Raw genomic sequence first — 22531 nt, 5'->3', positions numbered from 1 at the left:
CGGGGCTTAGAGCGATGTCAGCTCTGGAGCAACATGAGCATACGACACGCTCGGGAGTGCTGCACACGTGGGCCGGTGGGAGCCTGCTTTGAGCCTGGTTTGAGCCCGGTGGGAGCCTGGTTTGAGCCCGGTGGGAGCCCGGTTTGAGCCCAGTGGGAGCCCGGTGGGACCCCGGTTTGAGCCCAGTGGAAACCCGGTTTGAGCCAGGTGGGAGCCTGGTTTGAGCCCGGTGGGAGCCCGGTGGGACCCCGGTTTGAGCCCAATGGGAGCTCGGTTTGAGCCCAGTGGGAGCCCGGTTTGAGCCCGGTGTGAGCCCGGTGGGACGTGGGAGCCCACATATTGCTAAGCGCACGGAGTTCGACGTGCTTAACAAGTTGGACGTCAGTTAGTGAGACGGTGTGAGAAGTGGAGTGGAGAGACAAACTCACAAAGGGAAAGCTCTCAGTGTCAGTGAGCGAGGAGACGAATAAGATGTCTAAAACAGGGATTTGAGAATGTGAAGACAAGAATAAGTCTGTTCTGTATCCATAGACATTTTGTATATACAGTATATATATATATATATACATACATACATACATACATACATACATACCACGAGTGCATTCAGAAAGTATTCAGACCCCTTCACTTTTTTCACATTTTGTTATGTTGCAGCCTTATGAAAATGATTTGAGGGTGGCCCTTGCCAAAACAAAACCACGCATTTCCCAGATCGCCTCCCGAAAAGAAGAACAGAAAACGCATTAAGATGCAATTCTTCTTAATTTTTTGGTCAAATTTGAGGGGTTCCGCGAGAGTTCGGTGGGTTTCGTTAGGGTTCGGCGCCTGCCGAAGGTGAAGAACCACTGCCTTAGGACATACCCACGGTAGAGATAGGTGCATACCAGAAGTTTGGTAGGATTTCTCAAAAGTTTGAGGGAGTAGTTCAGTGACAAGACAACACAAGACAGACACTGCACAGATATATAGATATATAGATATACCCAAAACATCCCGAAGACCCAAAACACCCTCAAGACCCAAAACACCCTGAAGACCTAAAATACCCTGAAGCCCTAAAATAACCCAAAACACCCCCAAGTCCCCTTAGACCTTTGACGAGCCTTTAACTCCCACAAGACCCTTAAGACCACCAAGACCCCCTTAAAGACGGCAAAGCCCCAAAATACCACGAAGACCCAAAAGACCCTTAAATATCCTGAATACCCAAAATACACTTAAAGACCCAAATGTCATAAAAGACTCTGAAGACCCAAAAATACCCTGAAGACCCAAAATGCCCAAAACACCCTAAAGACCAAAAAGTCCCCGAAGACCCAAAATACCCCAAAGATCCTTAAAGACTCAGAGGAAGGAAAAGACCCTGAAGACCCTAAAGCCCCTGAAGACCGAAAAAACCCTGAAGACCCAAAATACCCCAAAGACCCAGAATACCCTTAAAGGCCCAGATGATCCAAACGACCCTGAAGACCCAAATGGCCCCGAAGACCCTGAAGACCAACAACACCCTGAAAACCCAAAATAACCCGAAGACCCAGAACACCTTGAAGACCCAAAACACACTGAATACCCAAAACACCCTGAAGACCCCAAATACCCTTAAAGACCCTGAAGACCCAAAATACCCTAAAATACCCACAGAACCAAAAGACCCAAAAGACCCTTAAGAAACACACACATACACACACACACACACACACACACACACACACACACACACACTCACACACACACACACACACACACACACACACACATACACCTCGTTTTTTCATTCCTGTTCCTCACAATTCTATCCCTCTCTTTCATTCACAGACAGACAGACACACACACACACACACACACACGCACACACACACACACACACACACACAAACACACACACTTAATTAATTGTACAGTATCGGTTGTTCCTAAACTTAAATAATTTAAAGGATTGTTGTAAATGATGTTAATTTCACAACATCCCATATTCAACTTTATTTAAATTGTAAACCTCAAACATAGTTTCTCCACCTTAAGCAAGAACGTCAACCCGTAAGCAACTGACTAGTTTCCCGACTGCATGGATCATCAGCTGGGCACACACACACACACACACACACACACACACATACACACACACACACGGACACACACGTACACGCCACGGACACACACATCGACACACATACACACATACACACACACACAGACACACACATACACACACGTATACACACGGACACACACAGACACACACAAACACAGACACACAACAGAATCCCCATTTCATGAAAGCACCACTTTCGACAAAAATCATGTTTTTTTTAATTTGTATTCAGTACCATGTGATAAAAGCTGGTGGGATGGCCGAGACCTAGAGGTACGCACACTTACTTCTAATCTGTCTAGTCTGGGCCCATGGATGGACGTTAAGCTGGGTATCTGGTCTGCTAGCATTAATTGTTTAGTTGGTGTTTTTCTTGGAATTGACTAAATAAGACAAAGTTTTGGGGCCGGATAAACATCCGAGAGCTAGTATTGAAGGAGATGCAGCAGCAGATAGGCATGATGGTTATATACAGTATATAACATCAAGCCTCTCTGCTCTGCCAACATTTGGCAGACCCGATAATGTATTATAAGCCTGCCTTTGCTCGTACCACGTGATAGCCATTCTTCACAAGACCAGTCACATCACTGATCCATCCAGACTATAACTAGTTGGAGCCATCAAAACTTTTCCATGGCGTCCATGTCTTCCAGGGTGTAAATACTTTTTGTAAGCCAAAGATAATTCATGACATCTGGATATAAAATGGTTGTAAAGTTTGTCGCACTTCTTGACCTTACTGTATTTAGCAATTCATCCAGGTATGTGTTGCCTATATTACCTGTATTGTTACGATATTGTTACGTTTGTGGGGGTCGGGGATGAAATACCATAGTGGAGATAAAACGGTGTAGGGTAGCATGGACCACGTGCGAATAGGAAGCAAATCTCTGTGACCATTCTCAGAGAGCCTCCTCAGCGTCGACGAGTCTGGCATTTCACTCAGGCCAACTGGCACGGTCTTCAAGCAGCCATCAATCATCTGGACTGGTCTCCCATCTCTACCGCCTCTGACATCAACTCATCCTGGGAATTCTTCCAAAGTAAATTGCTCTCTCTCATGCACAGATTTATCCCATCTCGTCTTCAGTTGTCATACCCTTCCTCCCGTCCATGGTACACGGAATCTTGTGGTGAGGCTATTGCCCAGAAACAACTTGCTTTCGTCTCCTGGAAAACAAATCCAACGGAAGGAAATCTCATTTCCTTTCACAAAGCCCGAAACAAGTGTGTGTCCACGTGCAAATAGGACAGATAAGAGAGTTCTGTCCTGAGAACGGAGAGATATTGTTTCCTGGCTCTCCTGAGGGTGGACACACACTTGTTTCGGGCTTTGTGAAAGGAAATGAGATTTCCTCCCTCTTCCAAATCCTGGTGGCGTCTGGTCAAATCTGTTTCTGGTGTTTGTTCCCCCTCCATCCCCTCCCTCACTTCAAACGGCCACACGGCTGACTCCGCACGTGAAAAAGCTGAATGCCTCAACTCTGTGTTTGCCTCTAAATCTTGTGTCCCAAACCCATCCCTCTCTGTACCCACCGTACTCAGTCATACCCAGCTGCTCCTGGACTCTGTGTCCTTCCTCCTGACAAGGTGGAAAAGTTTCTGTCAACCCTCGACTCTGATTCTGCAACTGGACCTGACGGCATCAGCCCACGGGTCCTAAAATCCTGTTCTTCCGCTCTTTCACTCCCTCTCTCTGTTCTCTTCACCCTCTCTTTTGCTCAAGGTCATCTGCCATCTGCTTGGAAATCTGCCAACATCACCGCTTTGCACAAAAAAGGTGCAAAAACAGATCCCAGCAACTACAGACCAATCAGCCTTCTCCCAATTATCAGCAAAGTCATGGATTCCATCATTGCTTCAGATATGAAATCTTTCCTCTTCTCCAATGGCTTGATCTCTGATCATCAATTTGGTTTCAGACCTGGTCACTCTACTCTGGACATGCTGCTTCTGCTTTCTCAACAATGGATGGAGGTCCTCAATGCCAAACAGGAAATTAGAGCTGTCTCCCTTGACATATCATGTGCCTTCGATACTGTCTGGCACCCCGCTCTGCTCACCAAACTCTCCTCTTTTGGTATCCATGGAAATCTCCACGCATGGCTGGCGGACTTCCTCTCTAGTCGTATTCAACGTGTGGCCCTGAATGGGTTTCTCTCTTCTCCTCTTCCTGTTCAGGCTGGAGTTCCCCAAGGCAGTGTTCTGGCCCTGTGCTTTTTCTGGTCTTCATCAATGATCTATCTGACTCTCTTGAAAATCCTCTCTATCTCTTTGCTGATGATGCTACTCTCTGTCGCTCCATTCTTCATCCCTCAGATCGGCAGTCTGCAGCCTCCTCACTCTCTGCAGACCTGGACAAAATCACAGACTGGGCAAACAAGTGGAACTTGTCTTTCAATCCTGACAAATCTCACACTCTTACGATGTCTCTCCGAAAAGACCGACTGGACAACCCTCCCATCCACTTTCTGAATAATCCTCTCAAAGAAGTTCTGTCACTCAAGCTTTTGGGTCTCACTATCTGCCATGATCTTTCCTGGGAAAACCACATTTCAAATCTGGCCTCCAAAGCCAGTCGCCGACTGGGCATCCTCCGTCGTGCGAAGTCCTTCCTTGGCACACCTGAGCTCCTCACCACATACAAGGCTTTCATCCGCAGCTCAATGGAATACTGCTCTCCCCTCTGGGCTGGTGCTCCTGCCTCACACATAGCTCGTTTTCACGCTGTTGAAACCAAAGCATTCAGAATCATTGGAATCTCCCGCGATGAAGCTAACTCCAAGGGCCTCTCACTCACTCACTGCAGGCAGGTTGGTGGTCTTTCCGTCTTCTACCGACTCCTCTCTGGCCTTGCCCCCCCAGCTCTCTCTGGGCTCTGTCCCGCAAATATTCCTACAGGTCGCACAAGATCTGCCTGCCACCCTCTTATGGTTAAACTGCCAAAATCAAGACTCTCTGCTCACCTTCACTCCTTCATTCCTCTTTTCTCCCGCCTCTGGAACAAACTCCCTCACTCTCTTCAATCCCACTCCACCCTCCAGGTCTTTAAAACAGCTGTTCACCACCATCTCTTATCTTCCCCCATTCGAAACCATGATCTTTTCTATCCCCGCTAATTTCACCCCAATTCCACTTTTTTGAAATACCAACTTCTGTCCTGGAAGTCCTTTGTGTCCTTGTGTTTTATACTTCTCCCACCCCCCCCCCTCCCCTCTTCCCACGCCGCCTCCCCCCAAGCCCTCTCCCTCCCACATATCTCCCTGCTCATAAATGTTGTGTGCTCTCAAGTGTTTGTGTGCTTCCCCTTCTCTTGTCTTGTCTTCCGCTCCCTCTTTTTATATATTTTGTTTGTCTGGTTGATTTGTTTGTGAAGTAAATGTCAGCTCTTTCACGAGCCTCGATTCAGTATACAAAAAAAAAAAAATCTCGATGTATTTAAGAAGGAAAACTGTGCTTAAGATTGTTTCTGTGTCTTCACACGGGGGTGGAGCTTGTGGTAACTAGGTAGGGTTAAGATTAGTTTCCCCGGTATGTGATTTCCCCCTGTGGTTTTTCCCTATGTTTTTATAACAAGCTGGCCATAAAATCCCACGTCTTTAAACAACAACAACAACAACAATGACATAACTGCGACGGAAACATGAACATTCCCGAGCAGAGCCGAATGTTCTCGATAGACAATTAACCCTGCCCACCAATCAGCAAGGAAAAAGGCCACGCCCCGGAGTTCACAATTGGTCGAGCCCGACCATGGGGCGATTCAGTGGAACTCGACGATTGGTCGGGGTGAGGTCAGGGTGACGTCAGAGCGAGAAGATTCGGGCAGGGAAAGAAGAAGAATCGGGCAGGACCCTCTCTTGCTGGCTTTCGGTGCTCGTGCAAAGAACTGTTTGGAGGGAGACGAGCGAAAGAGGACTGGGCACAAACCCCCTTCACATTCGTGGCGACGTGGAGAGGAACTTCACGCCATCTCGTGCGTTTCCCACGCGATCGACTTCCGGCCGCCTGGTGCTGCCGACTCCATTCAGCGATCTCATCGGAGAAAAGCTGAGTGCCGGCCGGCTTTAAAACATTTTATTTTCATTGTCTTACCCCTTGACTGTTTTCATGTCTGAGTGGAGACGTCTCAAATTAGGATTTAGTTTACCTCACCTTTCATTTTTATTCCGTGCCTTAATTTCATAAAATTTATTATTGTGGCTTTTTTTGTTGTGCTGTTTATTCGTTTTGTGAGTTAGAGTATAAGCCCCGTGAACTCCATGCATTAAGCACAACCTCACTCGCGCGCGACGGACCACCCACCAGTTTCGGCTATGCGCCTCGAAATTTAAAACCGTTACCCCCATTCGTCACCCTGCGGTGTTAACCGTTCGGGCTAACAGGACAATATCAATCCCTAGACAAAGTGTCCAACGTATGGACATATCCAAGGGTTGATCCCTGTTATTTGGCCAAGAAAGCACACAAACCACAATAACTCAACTGATCTGAACATGGGTATGTATTATTTTTATTATTTTTATTTATTTTATTATTACCCTCGCCTGAGGAGAGGGTATTGGATTTGAGTCCGTTTGTTACTTGGCAAAAAATATATATTTTTGACAAGTATGTTGATCACTCCAGTTTGTGTATGTTTGTGTGCGTGTACTTTGTCTGTCCGCTCACTTATATTTGCCTGCAGGTCACAATTTTAAACCGATCTTCACGAAACTTCACCAAATGGTAGAGTTCGTGGTCCGACAAAATCCTATATATTTTTGAGGTCAAAAGGTGAAAAGGTCAACATAAGCCATAGGTCGACCACTTTTTTTCAAATTTCTAAAATCCCCAATTTTAATCCGATTGACTTGAAATTTGAATAGGATTTTTATGTCAGCTAACTCAATTCAACCACCAACTATTTTGGAGATCAACAGAGGCCAAAAGGTCAACATAGGCCAAAGGTCAACATAAATTTCAAATATTTAGAATCCTCAATTTTCATCTGATTGACTTGGAATTTGAATGGGATTTTCATATCAGCGAACTGAATTCAACCACCAACTATTTTTGAGATCAACATAGGCTAAAAGGTCAACAACCTTTTCTAATTTCTAAAATCCTCAATTTTCATCCGATTGAATTGAAATCTGAATAGGATTTTCATATCAGCTTACTGAAACCAACCACTATTTTTGAGGTCAACATAGGTCAAAAGGTCAACATAGGCCAAAAGGTCAACATAGGCCAAATTTATAAAATTGTAAATTTTCATCCGATTATCTTACATTTTGAAGATGATATGCTTATCTGGTCACTGAATTCAACCCTCAACTATTTTTGAGATCAGCTTAGGCCAAAAGGTCAACATAGGCGAAAGGTCAACCCCTTTTTTTGAATTTCTAAAATCCTCAATTTTCATCCGATTGACTTTAAATCTGAATATGATTTGCATATCAGTTTACTGAAACCAACCACCAACTATTTTTGAGGTCAACATAGGCCAAAAGGTCAACATAAGCCAAATTTCTAAAATTGACAATTTTCATCCGATTAACTTAATTTGAAGAAGATTTGCAAACCAGGTCACATAATTCAACCACCAATTAATTATTTATGAAGTCAAAAGGATGCGCTACCAAGTGCCATTCTACTTTGTTCTCTTTTGCCAAGTGTCTCGCTCTGAGTGATTTTTCATTTGTCTGTCTGTTGTCATGTGTTACATCCCCAAACTTCGGTTACGGTAACCTTCAGAGTCTTGAGAGGGAACTTGGCAGAAAGATTTGTTATTTTGAGTGTTCTAATGAACCATGACAATACCAAACCAATGCAATTGTAGAACAAAACAAGTAATTGTTTTCCCCAATGCTCTCAAATGGCAATAAACTCACGATACGCCAAGCGTGAGTGGAATGTAACATTCCCCAAAGTCCGTGCACAAATCCCAACGTGGGGTGAATGTCGAAGTCGTGCAGAACGGCAAGAACAGGCAAGTATCGGCACGGCAGCGGACGAGGAGTTATGAGGTGAAAGGTCGATATGAGAATTGAGCCGATATGGAAACCAACGGCGATCAACACAATGATGTCGATATGGGAATCCCAAAGACAAAGCACGATGCACCAGGCAGACGGCCTCCTCGAGGGAAAATGGTGAATCGGTCTGTAATGGAGGCTCTTGCTTCCCCGCCAACAATAGCTCACACTTGGTAGTAAAACCTGAGACGCAGTTTTAATTGCAATTGCAATATATAAGACGATGTCGCAGGCAATCGCTTTCACGGGAAGCATCAACTCATTCACGATCAATATCAAAAAAGTCCGCTCGCAACCTAGATGCGACTCACGGCTGCATCTCTCTCATCGCCGTCTCCTCCCTGCCGATCTCCTCCTCTCTCCTCTTCCGGTTTTTTGCCACGTTTTCCTTTTTCCTTCACAAACATTTATTTTAACCTTTTACTAAAGTCATCTCCATTTCACACAAAAATCTTAACAACAATATTACCTGAAACTAAAAATACTAACAGTATATATTATAACAACAAGGGCGGAAGTGACAAATCCATAACACTGTCTGTTTGTTTGTTTGTTTGTTTTTGTCTGCACAGAATAAATATGATTTTCTCCACAACCGTTGGTCCGATTTACAGGAAATTTTCACCGTAGGTGCAACTCCACATGTAGAATTTTTAATGATAATTATGACGTCATAGGTCATGTGGTATTGGCGCCATCTTGGAAAAACCAAAAAAAATTGCACCTCTTTCTCCGAAAGCGCTGCATAGAAAAAATTCAGACAGGGCTCATTGTAAACAATTCTCCATGGGGAATAAAATGTTAATGATGATGTCATAGGTGCCTCCATTATGACGTCATAATTCGACAAGTACAAAACTTCATCTGATCAAGATGAAATTTATTGAGCATCATCTGGGGATAAATTGGTGGAGAAAAAAAAAAAACGATGACGTCATCGGTCACGTGGTTCGGTCGCCATATTTGTTTTAACACAAAAGCCATAAAAACTACTGCAAGCACATCCTGGCGAGGGTCTGCAATCTCTGATTGCTCTTTCTAGTTTTAGCTGTTGGGGAGCTAAGCTCCACATCTTGTTGAGGAGCTAATATTACCTCCTCCCAAAGCATCAGAATGCCCTTTCGGTGTGCTCTGGCTGGACTACACACACACACACCCCTGCTCTGCAAGGTATCCTAACGTTTTAATGATAATGGCACACGATAAATGCTTAGAAGTGATCAAAATAGTCCGAGTTTATACATAGTAATAATTTGCTAAAATGATGTTGAACAGTGACGTTGAACATTGTACTTTGACGTCACATGAGGATGACTGGTTCACGTACGTTGTATGAAGTTGGGTTTGAAAACAGAGGGTATACAAGGAGGGTTTGTGTGGACACTTCATATACTCACGAGGATAGCTGTCTGACAGCGTGACAGAAGGACTGTTAATGTTACAGATTGTCTGGGGAGGGGTGTGGGATGGGTGGAGTCTCCGTCAGGGTGAGAACAAAAGAGTGTGCGATTGTAAAGAGAAACTGACGGGCGAAGACAAAGCGGGTAATGACATGGAGGGGGATATAGGGGCTATGTGTGTCATGGGGTAGTGCAGACGAAGAGCTCGGGTAGCGGGGGAGCTATGTCGACCTAGCTGAATCAGTGTCTTGGTTGGAGGTGATTTTGGAATCTGCCCGAAATCAGAGATTATTCCCTTCAACTTCAATCATGATAAAGAGCGATCAACGTAGGCATATTACATCCACTGCACTTCTCTTATTTACCCAATCAACAACTGCTCCACAAAATTCAAGTAAAGATGACAACTCCATTTCCTTTTAATAAACCCATGCTGACTGCTCACCTCCACTAATTTGTTCCTCTTTTTTACCACCTGTGGAACGAACTCCCATATTCTCTTCAATCTCATTCTTCCCACCAGGTCTTCAAAACAGCTCTTCCCCACCATCTCAGATCATACCCCACCCAAAACCATTATCTTTTCTACCCCCGTCAAACCACCACAAGCCCACCTCTTTCCAAGTTTCCAGTTTTTCCTTCCTGAGTCTACATCTGGATCCATCTTGTCCACCCTGTGCATCCTGCACTTCAAGCCCTCATCAAGCCCTCATCTCTTAATTGTCCAAGTCTTCGTCTATTTTATCATTCAAACCTGCTGTTTGTATTCACCCCCTTTCTTTCATCTGTTCCTTTTGTTTTGTTCTGTCCATATTCGTTCTTTTTTCTAGGTGCTCCACAAGCCTCGACTTTGTTTGTATGCAGAAACAAAACACCAGGATGAAAGTTTATACCTGGGTCAGAATTCGAACTCAGGCTGGACAGCTCAGAGGTGAGTGCACAAACTCTCGGCTATCCCTGGCAACCATTGGACCTAGAGGTTATTTTGAAAAGAATTGGTTTTTAAGAAGTATTTGTAGGAAGGATAAGAAAAATAGAGGGTGGGTAGAGAGTTGTTGGAAGAAGGAGTAAAAGGGGGACAACAGGAGTTAGGGAGGAAGTCATAATAATATAATATTTGCCAACTCCATTTGAAGGACTGTTAATGAAGGACTGTTAATGAAGGACTGTTAATGTTACATTCGGTGGACTGATAATATTACCTCCTCCCACAGAAGGAACGGACAAGTATGAGAGTAATGAGGTGGGGAGTGGGTCCAAAAGGTTGCTATTTATCATTGTAACATTAATGATAATAAGTTTTATGTTTTTTTTAAGGCATATTGATGTTATATATATATATATATATAATATATATAATCACTAAATGTGTTTTCAAAAGGATTTCCATGAGATTAATTTCCATTCGGTTATGTTTTCACCCCTTTTTGTCTCTCTGCCTGCATGTTTGTCTATCTGCCTGCATGTTTGTCTATCTGCCTGCATGTTTGTCTATCTGTCTGTAAGCAGGATATTTCAGATTTGTGGACAGATTCGGAGAAGTTGTGGACAGATTCGGACGAAACTTGGTGGACAGGTTGAGTGTGCGACAAGAATCAATTGATTCGATTTTAATGAAGATCCGGATCCGGATACGCTAATTTTCTATGTGATTCTTCACCATTAAGAGATCGGACCAAAAATGATATCTATAAATATACTTGACTACAAAATGTTGGTGGAAATTCGATACATTTTGACAAAGTTACAAACTTTAAGGATTTAACGTGGGAAATGATGACCATCATGCTTGTCTGTATAAGTACAACACTCTCCCTTCCTCCCTCCCCCTCCTCCCCTCCCTCTTACCTCCATTCCCCACCCGTAACCTGCCTCTTCCCTCCTCCCTCCCCTCCTCCTCTCCCTCTTACCTCCATTCCCCACCACTAACCTTCAATTTCCCTCCTCCCTCCCCCTCCCCTTACCTCCCCTATCCACTCCTCCCTCCCTTCCCCCTACCATCTCTCCGCCTCTCCTCCCTCTTCATATTCCTGACCTGAGGCGGCTCTGTGTTGCAATGCCGGGAAATTTTGCCTTTTTTGACGAGTTATGACAAAACTTGGTGGATGAGTTGGTTTGGTGACAATAACAATGTGATTAGATTTTGGTCCAGGTCCGGATTCAGATCCACCCTATCAGTGGATACTAAACGTAAAGTGTTCACCAGGGCAGAAGTATACGCTCTACTTTTCTATGTATCCCATCCCCCAGGCAGCGTGAGATGGGGTTTTGCAATCACGTGTGTGTGTGTGTGTGTGTGTGTGTGTGTGTGTGTGTGTGTGTGTGTGTGTGTGTGTGTGTGTGTGTGTGTGTGTGTGTGTGTGTGTGTGTGTGTGTCCGGGCCATAACTTTTTACCATCTGTGCTTTTGTCATCACAGTTTCAACATAGCTCTATTATGAGAATATGGAGAAAACAAATTAATCGTTTGTTCGAAAGGTCAAAGGTCAGCGTCACATAAAATAGTCAATTTTCATCCGAATGACATGAAATTTAAGGAATTTGCATATTGAGTCACTGAATTGGTTCACCAATCAAAATCTAGAAACCGATTGTTTTTTGTAGAACAAAAGGTCAAATGTCAAGGTTGCATAAAATCGTCAATTTTCATCCGATTGACTTGAAATTTGAGCAGGGTTTGTATTTTGGGTCACTGAAGTCTATTGCTTTTGAGGTCAAAAGGTCAAGATCGCCTAAAATCGTTAATGTTTTAGATTTTAAAAGTTGTTTTAATCATATTTAGCATATGGAAGAAGAAGTCTGAATACAAAGTGGATGCAGACGACCTTTGTATTTTCAGATACTTTATAGTTGAGATTGTGTTGGTAAGGGGCACATGATAAGATGGGCTATATGGGAATTGCAATATGGCATAATAACATGATTAAAGAACATTTCATGCATATGTTTCATGGACATTCATGAGAACATTTCAAACCCAACTTCATGTGAGAACATGATTAAATGAGCTGATAGTAAGAATAACAAGCGTTACGCCTAGGTCCCCCGTCGGTGGAGTGATGCGAGTTGACAAAGTGGAAGACGCAAGGCGGCCATCTTGGATTTTGACGTTGCGACCCAATTTTCAAAAGGGTTCTTCCTTATGCCGAGATACACCCATACACCAGATTAGAAGTTGGTACTTCGCTTATTTTTCAAGATATTAAGCTCACAAGGTTCAGACATATATATGGTGGCGGCCATCTTGGATTTTGACGTGGCGACCCAATTTACAATAGCGTTCTTCCTTATGCGTAGATACACCCACACACCAGATTAGAAGTTGGTACTTCGCTTATTTTTCAAGATATTCAGCTCACAAGGTTCATAGTGCAGCGGCATAGCAAAAATTTAAGAAGAATTGTGCATTTTGTGATGGAAGCACCAAATTTGGCACAATGATAGAATGTTATATTTAGAACATTTTCAGATATGGAACCACTTTGAAATTCACCCAAGGTCGCCGCCATATTGGATTTCAAAATGGCGGCTTTAAAAATCTGTAACCCTTAGGGGGGGTGGCGGAAACAAATCCTACAGGCACAATTATTGCCCCATTCACCCTATATCTTTTCTAACATCAGTAGACACATTACAGCGGCGATTCTGAGCTCAAGGGAACATCTAGGGGTCTGGGGAGTGAAAAATTTGAAAATTTCGGCCAAAAATACCCCTAAAAGAGGTCATTTGGTGTCAAATTTCAGGGGGGGTCGTGTATTGTCCTGTAGATAAAACATGCTGGTCCGTTGATTAACCCCTAATTAAACGACTTTTTTGTTTGTTTGCTCCATCCAGGTTTCAATCATGTCGAAGCAGTTCAAGTTAGTTCATGTTACCAAGCATGTAACTTCAACGCCAAAGACGCCACTGGACTGGGAACTCTGTGTTCTGTGTCAAGTTGATATAGGAGAGTCCCTACAGTGTCCTGCTGTCACGAAAAGAACTGATGCAGGTGCTGGATACAAGACACTTGAAGACAATCTATCAGCATTCAATAAACTAGGCAAGCTGCCACAAGACGTGGACTTGCAACGACTGGATGAAGGCCAAGGGATAGCTGCCACTCTAGCTGCCCACCAAGCCAAGTGGAACAAGTCATGCAGGGTGAAATATAACACTACCAAGCTACAGCGGGTACAGAAGAGAAGTCATCCAGAGGGAAGCCCTATCCCCAGTACAATCACAGATAAGTACAAGCTTACTAGGTCTCAGGCAGCTTGTGTTGATAGCATATGCGACAATTTGTGCTTCTTCTGCCAGCAAGAGCTTGGTTTGGAGTTTCATCAAGCAGCGACATTGGAACTAGATAAACACGTTCGCAAGGCTGCAGAGTTTCTTCAGGATACCACTTTGTTAGCCCAACTGAGTGCTGGGGACATGGTCGCAAGAGAGGCCAAGTACCATAAGAAATGTTTGACATCCCTATACAACCGCGTGAGGGCAGCAAAAAAGCTTGCTGAGCAAAGCCAGAGCACGGTAGATGTCATTTCAGCAATAGTCCTTGCTGAACTGGTAACGTACATAGAGGAAACTGCTAAAGAAGAAGACACTGCTCCTGTATTCAAGATGGCAGACCTCACCAAGCTCTACACAATGAGAATGGAACAGTTCGGAGTTGTGCTGGAAACACGAGTCCATACAACCAGACTCAAGGAGCGTATCCTGGCACACTTCCCTGATCTGCAGGAGCACAGGCAGGGAAGAGATGTCCTGCTGGTGTTTCAGGAAGACATTGGCAGTGCATTAGCCAAGGCATGTCAACATGATATTGACAGTGATGTTGTGCACCTGGCACGAGCTGCAGGGATTATAAGGAAGGATATGTTCCAGTCATCTCAGCCTTTCAATGGGTCCTTCTCAAACAAATGTCAAGAAGAGTCTGTGCCACAACTGCTGCTGACAATGGTCTCCATGATTTTAGAGGGCGCAGGCATCAAAGATCAGGCATGTCAGTCATCGGCATCGGCGTCTGTGACAATAGCTCAACTTCTCAAATACAACAGTGTGAAGCATGAGAGGAGAGGTGCAGGCACAGACGTACGACACAGCATTAGTCAAGAGACTCCTTTGCCAATATATCTTGGCTTGATGCTTCAAGCCCATACGAGAAAGAGGGAACTGGTTGACACATTATCTGGACTAGGGATCAGCATTGCCTATGATAGAGTGCTACGGATCTCTGCAGAGCTGGGGAACGGGGTCTGTCAGCGCTTTCGGGCGGAGAAGGTGGTCTGTCCCCCAAAGCTCCGCGGTGGAGTGTTCACCACATCAGCTGTGGATAATATAGACCACAATCCCAGTTCCACGACAGCACACGACTCCTTCCACGGAACTGGTATTTCATTGATACAACATCCAGACTATGACAATCAAGGCACAGACCGAGGTATTGTCATCATCGGGGGTGTCTCAAATGTCAAGACTGTGGAGGACCTTCCACGGTATTACACAGATGTACAACCAGTTAGTTCACTTGCCAAAAGCCACCCTGTACCAGCTGGAACCCAGGCGTCGCTGCAGAGGAATCCTGCACAAGCCGAACTGGATAAAGAGAAGAGGTGGCTCCAGACTGTGAAGGATGCATGTGACAGTGGTGACACACAGAATCCAGGAAACATTTCTTGGGCTGCACATCACGCAGAGAACCAATCGGCCAAGGATACTAGTATCACAGTCACACCCACTGCCTTGCTTCCCCTCTTCCATGACCAAGCCCACTCAGTGCCAATGATCCGCCATGCCATGGATGTCGTGAAAGCAGCGATCAATGAGCTAAACCCTGGACAGATACCCGTCGTCACACTGGACCAACCACTTTATGCGATCGCCAAGCAGGTGCAATGGAACTGGCCAGACACACATGGTGAAGATCTCTTTGTGGTCATGCTGGGTGGTCTACACACAGAGATGGCAGCTTTGAAGACAGCAGGAGACTGGCTGCAAGACAGCGGTTGGACACAGGCATTGGTTCAGGCAGAGATAGCAACAGCTGGCACAGCAGACTCCTTCTTGCGTGCAGCTCACGTCAGCCGTACAAGACGCGCCCACCAAGTAACTGTTGCTGCCCTACACATACTGCAGCATCGTGCATATGACATATACAACGAAAGAGCAACTGCAAGAGATGAGGAACCATTGGAGTTCGAGGCATGGTGTGACCAGAGAGCAGCGGCATGTCCACAGTTTCAGTACTGGGCCACTGTACTTAACCTGGAGCTCTGTATACTCCTCTACATACGTTCACTGAGAGAGTCCAACTTCACGCTGTACATGGACACCCTACCAGAGCTAGCTGCATGGTTCGCTGCATTGGACCATATCCACTATGCTCGCTGGTTACCAGTCCACATCAGGGACATGGTTGGCATTGCAGAGAAACACCCAGATGTTGCTGCCAAGTTCCATGCGGGGCACTTCACATCCAAGAAGACTAGGCATGCTTTCTCCGCCATCTCCCTAGACCAGGATCATGAACAAAACAATGCCACGGTCAAAGGCGATGGCGGGGCAGTGGGCCTAACTGAAAATCCAAGTGCCCTTCGACGGTGGATGGTGGCTGGCCCCGAAGTTGCTCGGGTCATCACAGAATTTGAGACCTCACAGCAACTGCGCCAAAGGGGAGAGCACACCCACCACCATGAGCAAACCGACAGTGTGCAGAAGAAGTTCGTCCAAGATGTCCGTGCACTGACAACAGTCATCGAAGAGATGGGCAGCCCCTTTGAAGAAGAAAGCACAGATTTGCTGGTCCTGGGCACACTGGAGATCTTGGGCCCAGCTGTTGTAGATACTGTGCGTACAGCTGTACAGATTGGGAGAGATCAGTTCCATTCATTTGAGAAGGAACGTCTGGCAGACAGATCCAAGCCACTCAATGATGTCATCAAACGCAACAAACTCCCGTTGTTTTCATCCATCAAGGTCAAAGCTGCCCAGAAGAGCAAACAACAAGTAGCCTCTGCAAAGAGTGATTCAGAGCTCTTCTCCAGACTATACATCGCATGCCAAACCAGAGATGGGGGTCTCGAGCAGTTCTTCAAACATGAGAACAGCGCACATCCGCCAGCACTCTCGCAAAATGGACAGCTCCGCTTTGGTTCCAAAGCTGACTTGTTGCAGCCCTTAGAACAGCTTGTCGAAACAAAGTCGGACCCACCACAAGTATCTTCTGTGATCCTCGATGGAGCTGTAATAGTTCAAATGCTGAGCCCAGGCCAGACCAAAACATTTCTTGACTATGCCACAAAAGTATTCGTTCCATACATTATGTCACAGCTTCAACATCGATCTCGTCTCGATCTAGTGTGGGACCGCTATGCAAAGTCAGGCAGCCTGAAGGCAACTGCAAGGACCAACAGAGGCAAGGGAATACGCAGACGTGTCACTGGCTCTGCCCTCCTACCAGGCAACTGGCACAGTTTCCTCCGTGTTGACGAGAACAAGGAGGAACTCTTCAGCTTTCTGTCTAAGCAGGTCACGGAGTCCATCGATGTGCCAGACAAACAGCTGATTGCTACTGACGGTGAACAGGTAATGTGCATGATGTATGTTAGTGTGTGTTAGTGAAAGTGTGTGTATGTGTCTGGGTGGTGAGAGTGGGTGCGTGCCTGCTTGTGTGTTTGAGAGTGTGTGTACAATCTTCTGTGGTTTCAGTACATATTATACAATGTATTATTGATTTATGCTGTTGTAGAGTAAATTCTTACCCACATATGTGTATTCTTTTCATATAATTTAATTTTGATTATATAATCCCGATTTGTATTATCTATTCGGAATAATATTTTGTATTGTATATATAATCTTTAGCTGTCCACGGTACACTCCCTCAAATTGTTAAGAAAGGCCTATTGGCCATAGTGTTCTTGAATTGCTTTTTTCTTTCCTGGCATCTTGGGGGAGTGTACATGAACAGGCTACTGTTATATGTACAATATCATATTGTATGATTTCATGTGTTTGATGCCAAGTAAATAACAATAATAATAATAATAATAATAATAATAATTGCCCTGTATTTATGTACTTGAAATAATGTACTGAAATAAATTAATAAATGTTATGCAGATTCATGTCAGGTTTTATTCGTGACCACCTACACCAAAGGAATTCACATTTAATTTACATCACGGTATTGTTCATGCTTACACCAACAGGTCATTGCTGTACCACCATGTGCAGACACAGCCGCTTTGGCCCCGTGCAATCACGAGGAAGCAGACACGCGCATGATGCTCCACGCAGCAGCTGCTATGAAATCTGGACACCGCAGAGTACTCATCCGCACCGTGGACACAGATGTGGTGGTTCTCGCTGTGTGGATGGCCCAGGAGCTTAATGAGGTAGTGGACGAACTCTGGTTAGCGCTTGGAACCGGAAAGAACTTCCGCTACATAGCAGCACACGAGCTGTCTGCTACCCTGGGACCAGACAAAGCCAAGGCACTGCCAATCTTCCATGCAATCACAGGGTGTGATACCGTCTCGAGCTTTGCAGGTCGTGGCAAGAAAACAGCATGGGCAGTATGGGAAACTTTTCCAGAAGTGACCAATGCATTCCTGGACCTGGCATCTGCACCAAGTGAGATCTCTGAGGATACACTGGCAACCCTGGAGAGATACGTAGTGCTTCTGTACGACCGCACATGCACATGTTCTGAGGTGAATCTGGCAAGAAAGAAACTCTTTGCAAAGAAATCTCGATCCATTGAAGCAATACCTCCAACACAGGCCGCCCTAGTACAACACGTGAAGAGAGCAACTTACCAGGGTGGACATTGTTGGGGACAGTCTCTTGTCCCACACTGCTATCTCCCATCACCATGCGACTGGGGGTGGGTGGACAATGACGGACAGTTCGATCCTCTGTGGACAACACTACCAGAAGCTGCCAAATCCTGCTATGAACTCATCTGTTGTGGGTGCGAAAACGGTTGCAGTGGGAGATGCAAGTGCAAGAAAGCGGCTCTGAAATGCACAGCACTGTGTGCCTGTGATGGTGACTGCTCACATTGAGTTGGAACTGTGACACTTGGCATGACTTGATGCAATACGCTCGCTAGTTCTCTTGCTGAACGTGTGTATACAATGTACGTAATATGGGATTATCAGTTGCTTATGTGCATTAAAACATATTTCAATACAACCATTCAATTCATTGACCTCAGAAATGTACATCTAGACACCAGAATCAAGTATCTAGCTGGCATAGAACCAGAGATATCGGTCAGCAGATTTTCGGAAGCCGCCATCTTGGAATCCAATATGGCGTCAGTAAATCAACTTCTAAGTAGAACCATTCAATTCCTTGACCTCAAGTTTGTACATCCAGACACTAAAATCAAGGCTGTAGCTGGTATAGAACCAGAAATATTTGTAATTAAAGATTTTTAAGCCGCCATTTTGAAATCCAATATGGCGGCCACATTGGGGTGAATTCCAAAGTGGTTCCATATCTGAAAATGTTCTCCATATAATATTCTATCATTCTGCCAAATTTGGTGCTTCCATCACAAAATGCACAATTGGTTTGCTATGCCGCTGCACTATCAGACATACGTGGCATCAGACATACATGGCGGCGGCCATCTTGGATTTTGACGTAGGTTGCACCCACACACCAAATTCGAATGCGGTCCTTTGCTTACGCACGCACGCATGCCCGCACGCACGGACGGACGGACGGACACACGGACGAAGGGGAAAACCATAGTCCCCCTTTCGCTCCGCGGTGCGACGGGGGACAATAATCTTGTGGAACGTTACATTAATCACTCTCTATGTGGCAACCCATGCCTTGGGGCTTGGGCCTACAACAGTCATATGAACGTTAGGGGAAGGTGGGGTGAGTTGGAAGGTGGGGTGAGTTGGAATGTGAGGTGAGTTGGAATGTGGGGTTAGTTCGACTGTGGGGTTAGTTGGAATGTGGGGTGAGTTGGAAGGTGGGATGAGTTGGAAGGTGAGGTGAGTTGGAAGGTGAGGTGAGTTGGAAGGTGGGGTGAGTTGGAAGATGGGGTGAGTTGGAAGGTGGGGTGAGTTGGAAGATGGGGTGAGTTGGAAGATGGGGTGAGTTGGAAGGTAGGGTGAGTTGGATGGTGGGGTGAGTTGGAAGGTGGGGTGAGTTGGAATGTGGGGTGAGTTGGAAGGTGGGGTGAATTGGAAGGTGGGGTGAGTTGGAAGGTGGGATGAGTTGGAAGGTGGGGTGAGTTGGAAGGTGAGGTGAGTTGGAAGGTGGGGTGAGTTGGAAGATGGGGTGATTGGGAAGGTGGGGTGAGTTGGAAGATGGGGTGAGTTGGAAGGTGGGGTGAGTTGGAAGATGGGGTGAGTTGGAAGGTGGGGTGAGTTGGAAGGTGCGGAGAGTTGGAAGGTGGGATGAGTTGGAATGTGGGGTGAGTTGGAAGGTGAAGTGAGTTGGAATGTGGGGTGAGTTGGAAGATGGGGTGAGTTGGAAGGTGGGGTGAGTTGGAAGATGGGGTGAGTTGGAAGATGGGGGTGAGTTGGAAGGTGGGGTGAGTTGGAAGGTGAGGTGAGTTGGAAGGTGGGGTGAGTTGGAAGGTGAGGTGAGTTGGAAGGTGAGGTGTGTTGGAAGGTGGGGTGAGTTGGAAGGTGAGGTGAGTTGGAAGGTGGGGTGAGTTGGAAGATGGGGTGAGTTGAAAGGTGGAGTGAGTTGGAAGGTGGGGTGAGTTGGAAGGTGAGGTGAGTTGGAAGGTGAGGTGAGTTGGAAGGTGGGGTGAGTTGGAAGGTGGCGTGTGTTGGAAGGTGGGGTGAGTTGGAAGGTGGCGTGTGTTGGAAGGTGGCGTGTGTTGGAAGGTGGGGTGAGTTGGAAGGTGGCGTGTGTTGGAAGGTGGCGTGTGTTGGAAGGTGGGGTGAGTTGGAAGGTGGCGTGTGTTGGAAGGTGAGGTGAGTTGGAAGGTGGGGTGTGTTGGAAGGTGGCGTGTGTTGGAAGGTGGGGTGAGTTGGAAGGTGGCGTGTGTTGGAAGGTGAGGTGAGTTGGAAGGTGGCGTGTGTTGGAAGGTGGGGTGAGTTGGAAGGTGGGGTGAGTTGAAACATTGCTGATTTCAAAGAAACCAAGGATGATGTCTTGATGGTGCTATCATGTAGTCGTGGATAATGACGTTATCTTTCCACCATATTGTTTTCAATACAAAAGGAAAGTTGTTCTGAAGAAAAGGTACAGTCACGTGAAAAAGTAAGTAAACCCCATGTAAAGTTTTGACTTTTTAAACATATTTCAACATACACCATTTAATATAACAAATATCATGAAACATTTACATTTTGTACTCCATTGTATAATTTAAATAAACATAAATGCAAATTTCGCATGTGGAAAAAGTAAGTACACCCTTGGCTCTAATAGGTGGTATTGCCCCCTTTGGCAGAAACAACGTCAAGTAGGCATTTCTTATAACTGTCTACCAGTCTCTGACATCGACTAGTAGATATTTTTTCCCACTCCTCCATGCAGAATTCTTTCAGCTGTGCGATGTTTGAGGGGTTTCTTGCATGCACAGCTCGTTTCAAATCCCCCCACAACATCTCGATGGGATTTAGATCCGGGCTTTGACTTGGCCATTCCAGAACCCTCCATTTCATTCTTTTCAGCCATTCCTTGGTGGATTTACTGGTATGTTTAAGGTCATTGTCATGTTGCAAGGTCCACCTTCGGTTGAGCTTCAACTTTCCGACAGATGGCCTCACATTATCCTCAAGCACCCTCTGGTACAATGAAGAATTCATAGTGGATTCTATGATGGTGAGCTGCCCAGGCCCTGATGCAGCAAAGTTGCCCCAAACCAGAATATTTCCACCACCATGCTTTACAGTTGGTATCAGGTTCTTGTGGTCAAATGCTGTCTTTGGTTTTCGCCAAACATGTCTTCTGGTACTGTGGCCAAATAGCTCTACCTTTGACTCCTCTGTCCAGAGCACATTGTTCCAGAAGTGCTGGTCTTTGCCTCGGTGTTCATTGGCAAACTTTAGTCTTGCCCTGATGTTCTTTCTGGACAGCAAAGGTTTCCTCCTGGCACACCTCCCATGTAGATCCAATTTGTGCAGCCCCTTTCTCATGGTAGACTCGTGCACTTTGACATCAACAGTGGCAAGAGCTACCTGTAGGTCCCGTGATGACATTCTGGGGTTCTTAGAGACTTCTTTCAGCATCTTGTGGTCTGCTCTTGGGCTGAACTTACTGGGGCGGCCTGGCCTGAACAAGTTGGCAGTTGTTTGGAATCTTCTCCACTTGTGGATGATCTTTCGGACAGTCGAATGATTGATTTCAAATTGTTTGAAGATCTTTTTAAATCCCTTCCCAGACTCGTCGGCATCTATAACCTTCTTTCTGAAGGCCTCAGAGAGCTCTTTTGATCTAGGCATGGTGACGCTGCACACTTCAACAACAAAGAGCAAACCAAACGAAATGTCTGAAGTTTAAATAAGACAGGTTCCTCCAATATCCTCTCTAACGATGTTTTAATCATTTGCACCTGAGCTGGTGCACCTGATTCTAATTTTAGGTCTTTGAAGTAGTGATAAATGTAGGGGTGTACGTACTTACTTTTTCCACATGCGAAATTTGCATTTATGTTTATTTCAATTATACAATGGACTACAAAATGTAAATGTTTCATGATATTTGTTGTATTATATCACCTTTATCTGTCAATATTGTTGAAATGAAGATCAAATACCTGTATGTTGAAATATGTTGAAAAAGTCAAAACTTTACATGGGGTGTACTTACTTTTTCACGTGACTGTATATATGTATGTATATATATATATATATATATATATATATATATATATATATATATATATATATATATATATATATATATATATATATATATATATATATATACAGTATATTGTTGCGGTTTTAGAAACCACACTTTTGTAAATAATAATCACTTGTAAATATGACAGTAAAGGTTAAAGGTAGCACCCTTAGTTAGTCCACAAGCAACAAGTAGGCC

At 45.1% G+C, this 22531-nt stretch overlaps 1 protein-coding gene across 1 annotated transcript; it reads left to right on the top strand.

The window, feature by feature from the left end:
* The first annotated feature begins 14 nt into the window (after nucleotides 1-14).
* On the top strand, nucleotides 15-18698 carry LOC144893069 (uncharacterized). The gene is made up of 4 exons (XM_078782694.1): nucleotides 15-67; nucleotides 10349-10449; nucleotides 13455-17086; nucleotides 17713-18698. The coding sequence occupies exons 1-4, from the start codon at nucleotides 15-17 to the stop codon at nucleotides 18568-18570; spliced, it is 4644 nt and encodes a 1547-aa protein (XP_078638820.1). The 3' UTR covers nucleotides 18571-18698.
* Nucleotides 18699-22531: the final 3833 nt, after the last annotated feature.

Source organism: Myxine glutinosa, chromosome 7 (assembly GCF_964187855.1).
Source record: "Myxine glutinosa chromosome 7, kmMyxGlut1.1, whole genome shotgun sequence".
In the NCBI taxonomy this organism is placed as follows: domain Eukaryota; kingdom Metazoa; phylum Chordata; class Myxini; order Myxiniformes; family Myxinidae; genus Myxine; species Myxine glutinosa.
Note: the sequence above shows the minus strand (reverse complement) of the source record. Positions and strands in the feature narration are given on the sequence as shown.